This window comes from Podarcis cretensis (genome assembly GCF_951804945.1).
Source record: "Podarcis cretensis genome assembly, chromosome: 9".
NCBI lineage: Eukaryota > Metazoa > Chordata > Lepidosauria > Squamata > Lacertidae > Podarcis > Podarcis cretensis.
This window is the reverse complement of record NC_137178.1, coordinates 75,293,843-75,300,637: the sequence shown is the minus strand read 5'-3', so window position 1 is coordinate 75,300,637 and position 6,795 is coordinate 75,293,843. Positions and strand designations below refer to the sequence as shown.

Here is a 6,795-nt window from a genome sequence, read left to right as displayed (position 1 = left end):
GTGAGCACCACAACCCCAGAGCTGTCTGCGACTGGACCTAATGGTCAGGGGTCCCTTTACCTTTACCCCGCTTGCCCCCCCACAGAGGTGCATCTAGCGTATTTGCTGTATAGTTTTCACCATATGCTGCTGAAGATGCCTCTCTTTATCCTGATCTTTGACAATTAAGTGTGTTTTGGTTTTTTTGTGGGGGCAGGGGCGTTGCACAGTTTGCCAGGTGGAGTCAGAGTGCGAAGGATGTTCTTCACCCTTCACACTCACCCAGCCTTCGCTGCCGGAGCCAGGCAGGGCACAAAGGAGATCGTTGCAGGGGGCACACCTGGTTTGCATCCCGTCCCGTCCCCCAATTATGCATCCAGGGCTACAACCCCCCTGCCCCCACCCTTCACGCTCTGCCACTGTTTTGGGGACACACCTGGTTTTGGTTTGAGCAGTCTTTGACACCTTACTTTTTAAAAAACAACTATTTCTTATGGTTTTACTAGCTGTATACTGTGATGTTGAAACTCAGCCTCGGATCCTGTGGTGATGGGCAGGTGGGATGTTGTCGTGGAAGAGAATGGACAAGCAGGTTGCTGGTAACTTTGTTGGACAATAGACTGTGTGCAACATGTTCCCCCTGGCACAGCTGCTGTGTTAGATTTCTTGCTTTCAGAATATTGAAGTGCACCTGCCCATCAAAAGCGCCCTTGCGCTTGCGGATAGAGAACCAATGGCAACATGCATTTTCCAGTATGGGATCCAATATGCCAATGAATGCCAGTTTCTGTGGAAGAGCAGCAGGAGGGTGGCTGTAGCCTTCATGCCCAACTTGTGGGCTCCACAGAGGTACCTGGCTGGCCACCATGGGGGTAAATGGCACACTAAACTCGGTAGACTCATATGGCAGGCTCACAGAAAGCTCAAATGGTCTTGTGGCTATGGGGAACCTATGGCCTTCCAGTTGCTGTGGAACTATAACTCCCAGCATGCCTGACCATTAGCCATGGTGCCTGGGGGCTGATGGGAGTTGTAGTCCAACAGCATTGTGGAGGGGCAACAAGGTTCCCCATCCCTGATGTGTTTAGATGCTTAGTGATGTGGCATTCTACACACACACACACAGTGCAGGTCACGTGTCTTGCATGCAGAAGGCCCTAAGTTCAGTCCCCAATGGCATCTCCAGGTGGGGCAGGGATAGAACTCTCTGATCCAAACCCTGAAGAGCCACTGTCAGTCCTTGCAGACAATAATGAGCTGGGTGGACCAATGCTTTGACAGTGCAGGGTAGCTTCCTATTTTCTCATTTGGAAAAGCCCAGAGGGTTGGTGGGAGGGCAGTGGCTCCTTAACCCATTCCTCCCCAGTGCCTGTCCCCCTTTTGTTCTGCTGGCCTCCTTAGGCCTCACGGCTCCTCCTGCCTCCTGCGCCTGCCACAAGGCCCCTCCTTATCCCCCCCCCCATATTCTTTGCTCCAACAGCCACAGGCACATAAGCAGCTTTCCTTTTGAGGATTATGAAGATTAAAATAATTTACAGTCAAAGCCACATGAGCGACGCTTGAAATGTTTTAAGATACAGAATATGCAATGGCTGCTTTGCCCTTTTGAGATAAAAACAAGCCCATCTCTCTCTCTCTCTCTCTCTCTCCCTCACCCCACCCCCTTTCTCTACATCTCACCTGCTGCCTCTCTCTCTCCTTCAAATTATTTTTTGCACCTGTCTTGCTCCATCCTGATCATCTCACTTATCGTAGTTAAGTGAGGAAGAAAACAAGGCCAGGGGGATTTATATTCACGTCAGCTGCCCAAGTGGGTAGATTCACACATGGAGGTTGGAATGAAGGATGAGGGAGGAATCTTGATTCAGTTTGCATCCTAAAGCAAGCTTGATTTTCATTTTCCAGAACAATGCGGGGACCAAAATGGGTACATCCTGCAATGTTGGCGGATTTACACAGGACTGTCCACACATCACATTCCACTTGTTGCATCAGCGTCATCTGAAGGGGCAAATCCATGCAACAAAAGTGGGGTGAGAAGTAAAAGCCCCAGAACATTTGCAGTGTAAGAAGTTACAGGATTTCAGGTGGATAAAAGAACTTGCACCGACTGGAAATGAAGCTACATGGTAGATCATCATGAGCGACAACAGGTAGTTCAATTGCCAATGCAGCCTTGGAACACGGGTCTTCAAACTGCTGTACCTTCCATCTCCATCCACTGTGATGTGTCCCCCTGGATTCAGGTGCAACAAATCCTCAGGAAGATCCCAGGCGTGCGAAGCACTGTGGTGAGTTTCTAGCCTTGCATGCATTTCCAAGCAGAGCAACACAGAAATGAAGACATTGAAGGGGCCTCAATAGGCCTTGGACCATATCAGCAAACCCTTGATACATCTTTCTTAGATCTGCTGTGGATTCATCCTGTGCTGTAGATCCTCCATGGTCCCTTCTAGCTCCAGGCTGCTATGAGTTTCCCTGAGTTCACCTATGTGTCACCCGTCTTGAAAGCACTGCATGAGCTGCCAGGGAACTACTGGTCCCCATTCAAGGTGTTACAGCTATCATAGAGAGTCTGCAATGGCTTGGACCTGAAAGAGCTTTCCCCCCAATGCCAGCCCCCTCAGAGTCCATGGGAAGCAGAGGGACCTTGCTGGTGGCATTGCCAGACGGGGCTGCCCAATGGGCCTGGCAGTTTGGGTGGCCGTTTGCCGGTGCGTGTTTGGAAACACGGAGAAAGGACACTTTAGCCAGGTAGCTACTCAGCTTCTTTCCAGAAAGGCCAACAATTCCTGCTCTTCCATCTTTCTTTTTAATCCTTTGTCAGCAACGGAGGATGGCAACATCTTGCGGCAGTCCCTGGGTGGGCTCCACAATCACTGTTCACAGCGCCTGCAGGAATCTTCAGCAGCTATTGTCATCAGTCACTAAATCAGACACAGTTGTTTCTCCTCCCATTCCCAGGGTGCTCCAGTTGGCCAGGTGACCTCACTGCTGCTCAAGTGATGATCAATGGTCTCCCATGGAGAAGGCAGGCAAACTAGCACAAGGCTTGGTTCAACCCGCTCAAGGACAAATATATCCCAAGGGAGGTAGACTAGCACGACTTCTTATTTACTCATTACATTTATAGCCAACCTTTCTTCCATTGAGCTCCTCCTCCCCATATCACCCTCAAGACAACCTTGTGAGGTGTGCTCGCTTGAGAAGAATGGCACGTGGCCCAAGATCACCCAGGGAGCTTTCTGTAGCTTCCAACATATATAAAAACATAATAAACCATTAAACGTTAAAAAAAACTTCCCTATACTCAGGGTTCAAATAACTCCATACCCTCCAACATTTATCTGTCAAAAACAGGGACAATCTACCATACCCTCCAATATTTCTCTGCTGAAAATAGGGACGTCCTAAGGAAAAGGGAGACATTCTGGGATTAAATCTGAAACTGGGATGGCTTCTGTGTATGGGCCTGGAAAATAGGGACACTTACTTTGTGGGCCCCGGAAGTCTTACTTAGCTGTGGGGGCATAACTCATGAGCAACACCAGGCAAGCCCCACCCCCTTCAGTTGCCCTGCAATGCCCTGGGGTGGTGGTAGGTCAGGGGCCCTGTGGGAAATCTAAAGGATAGCACCACTTAGCGCAGCTCAGAGCACCAGGCCAATGGGGGCAGGCGGCAGGCAGTGGATTCAAAGAGACCCATCAACATGGGCCGGGCCCTGCCAGGGTGATGGGGTCCTGGCATCTTCCCACCCAGTGTCTTCCAAGCTCCATGGCCCACATGCAGTGCTGGTGGGGGCAAGCAGAGGCTGCCACGTTGCGGTCTGGGTGCTCTTTTGAGCATCGCCTGATGTAGTTCCCAATGGACACTCTCCTATAAGATGATAATAATAATAATAATAATAATAATAATAATAATAATAATAATAATAATCCCATTTCTCAGACCAGGGAACTAAAGCTGAAAGAGTGATTTGCCTAAAGTCGCCCAAAAAACCACATTCGGGGGGGGGGTTTGAAAGGTGAGGGGGTGAGTATATCAGGCCTTCGGCTGCATTGCAGAACTGGAAGAGGGTGCAGAGATTCTCAAGGGTACCAGCTTTTTTTTGGGGGGGTGCAGGGGGCTGAGAAGAGTGTCCCCTGGTAACAAACCCAGCTGGGGGAGACAGCAGAAGGAAGTTTGGGGTGAATTTCCTTCCTTTGTCTTCTCCCCCACCCGCATCAGACTTGTCGGATCCAACAGCGCAAAGATGGCTCAAAGCGTTCCATGAGATCATAGCATGTGCCACCTCAGATGTTCCTCTGACCTCTTGCCTCAGGGTCTGCAGAAGCCAAAGCCAAGGTCAGAAGTGAGTATAATGCAGAAAAACATGCCGTAGCAACCTTTCACTGTTTGGCCAACCTTTCTTTTCTCCTCCTGTCTCTCTGGTCACATTTCTCAGGGTTTCCCCCCAGAGCTGAGTGCGGTGAACTGAGTGTCAGGCCCATCACTTGAACAAGCCGTCTAAGAACTGCAGATGTTTCTCTGCTGCTCCTTGTTAGCCCAAATGGCAGATCAGAAACCAGCACAGTGAGATTATAGCAATGAAGACAGTTTGGAAATACAATTGATCCAAAGCGAGGCTGCCAGGGTGCTGGAACACAACATACAGATTGATAGCAGACAAGTGGCCAGTCTGGCTAGGATGAGGCAGCATTAAACAGCTGCCTCAGGCAGTGGAAGCTGCCAAGGCCGCACCCCACAGGTGCCCCACCTGCTCTGCCACCTCTGCGCCGATTTCCAGCAAGATATTCTGAGATCTCTCTGAAATCTTACGAGATCTCACAGAGCATTTCATTTCAATGAAACCTCACATGATCCCACTGGCAATCATTGCTGGTACCAGAGCTGTTTCTCCGCCGGTGGCAGAGGTGGTGTTGGCAGAGGTGGGTGGCATGAGAGCAGCTCAGGTGCCAGGGTGGGAGGGGTGGTACTTCCTGTCTTGCCTCAAGGGGTGAAACAGGACATGCCGTGCTGCCCCCAGGACCAGCAGCATGTTTGCATTGTGGAGGGGGTCAGGGTCGCAACTACACCATTCAAAGATGAAGTCCTTCAAAGATGAAGTCCTTCCAAAGTGGCTTCCAAAATGAAAGACAATACAACCAACATCATAAATCCATTAATAAAAGCCAGTAATGGTAATACAATGTTGCATGCTGCCTCAGTCTCGTGAGTGGTGTGAGAGACGAGGGATTACAGACATTTGTCCAGGGTTTGGGTTTCCTTTGGAGTTGAGGCACAGCAGAGACTGTGGTGTCTTTAGGATATATAGTTTATTTACACATATATACAACCTGAGTCTAGAGGGAGGGGTTCATGGCATTGACACCCCGAGAGGGCCTCACTTCCCCCATAGCCTCAGCCTTGGATTCAAACAGAATCCAAACATCACACTCTCTTTCTTTCCCCAACTCATAACAATAACAAACATCTACACCCCAAACCCAAAATACAGGATAGCAGTGAGAAATTATTGGCACTGTGGTTAAGCACAAGCAAAAGCAACTGAAAACAAGAGAGTGCTCTAGGATTTCTTGTCCTTGGCTTCATCGCCTGAAGAGGAAACTGACTCCTGGTCGCTGATGCTCTTCCAAGCGGCTGGAGTGAGGGAGCCTGCCTGATGTTCATGCATCCCACAGCCGCGGGGCGACTGCACCAAAGGCCCTCTTGCTTGCCCTCACCAGCCTAGCTGCTGTCGTCAGAGCAGCCATGTGAGAAGGGCCTCCACTGCAGGGCTGCAAGTGCAGGCAAGTTGAAGGTGGCCCCAAACTGTTGTTTGGGCTTGGGAAGCCACCAGTGACCAGTGAAACTGGTGTGAAGCACTGGCTGAGATGACTGGCAGAATCGGGGACCAAGGAGAAGAGTCGGTGGAAGAAGATTGGAAAAAATTTAAAGCTTATCTTCAAAAATATTGTAAAATTAAGGATTGTTAGAAAGATGTTGGAAAAAGAAAATTATGTGGTTTTGGCAGAAATGACATAAAGGATTAAGTAAAAATGAATTGATGAAAGAGAGAACGTAAAATTACAGTATATTAAAACAAATTATTAAGATAAAAACAAGGTTGGAAGGATTTGCTGAAATAACAATTTGAATTAGAATACAAAAATGGGAGGTGTGAGGAGGTCAAGGAAATAAGTAAAGGAAAGAAAGCTATGTAAAGGTTTGATTTGTTCTTTTTCTTCTTTAAATGATTGTATTTTTTCTGTATTTTTTATTTTTATTTTTTCTCTTTTTTCTTTTTGTAACCTTTAAAATTTTGAATAAATATTATTATTTTTTTAAAAAGAAACTGGTGTGAAGCAGCCTGCCTCCTAACAGTCCCTGGGCAGTGGACCAGCCAAAGCTTTTGAGTCATCTTTAAAGGCAGCCCTGTGTAAACCACATTACAGTAGCCTAGCCAGGGTGTGACCAGTGCAGAGAAAACTGAGGCAAGAGCAGACCCCCTTGAGTCAGTTGCTGTACCAGTAGCATGGGTAACACTCATCTCCCAAATAAGAGGGCAGAAGAGATTGCAGATTCACAAAGCATTCGCATGCACTATTTTTTATGCATACAGTAGATGCAAATTTAGAAACTGTGGTTCTAATTTAAATGGAAGTACATAAGGATTCAGGTTACATTTCAAGGAGTATGGAGAATCTGCCTAATTCACACTTTCTGAAAAAGGACCTGAACTGAAACACACCCATCCTTCAAACTTTGCACTTGTCCAAATTTTGCAATGCAATCCTCTGGCCAAGTAATGTGTAGAAAATGCATGAACTGTACAGT

At 48.0% G+C, this 6,795-nt stretch overlaps 1 protein-coding gene across 1 annotated transcript in view; it reads left to right on the top strand.

The window, feature by feature from the left end:
* EDC3 (enhancer of mRNA decapping 3) overlaps positions 1-6,795 on the top strand; it is a 296,364-nt gene continuing 289,569 nt past the window's right edge. Inside the window, exon 1 of the mRNA XM_079991634.1 lies at positions 1-4. Within this exon, the coding sequence (XP_079847760.1) occupies position 4 (1 nt within the window). The 5' untranslated portion in view covers positions 1-3. The remainder of the gene's footprint in view (positions 5-6,795) is intronic.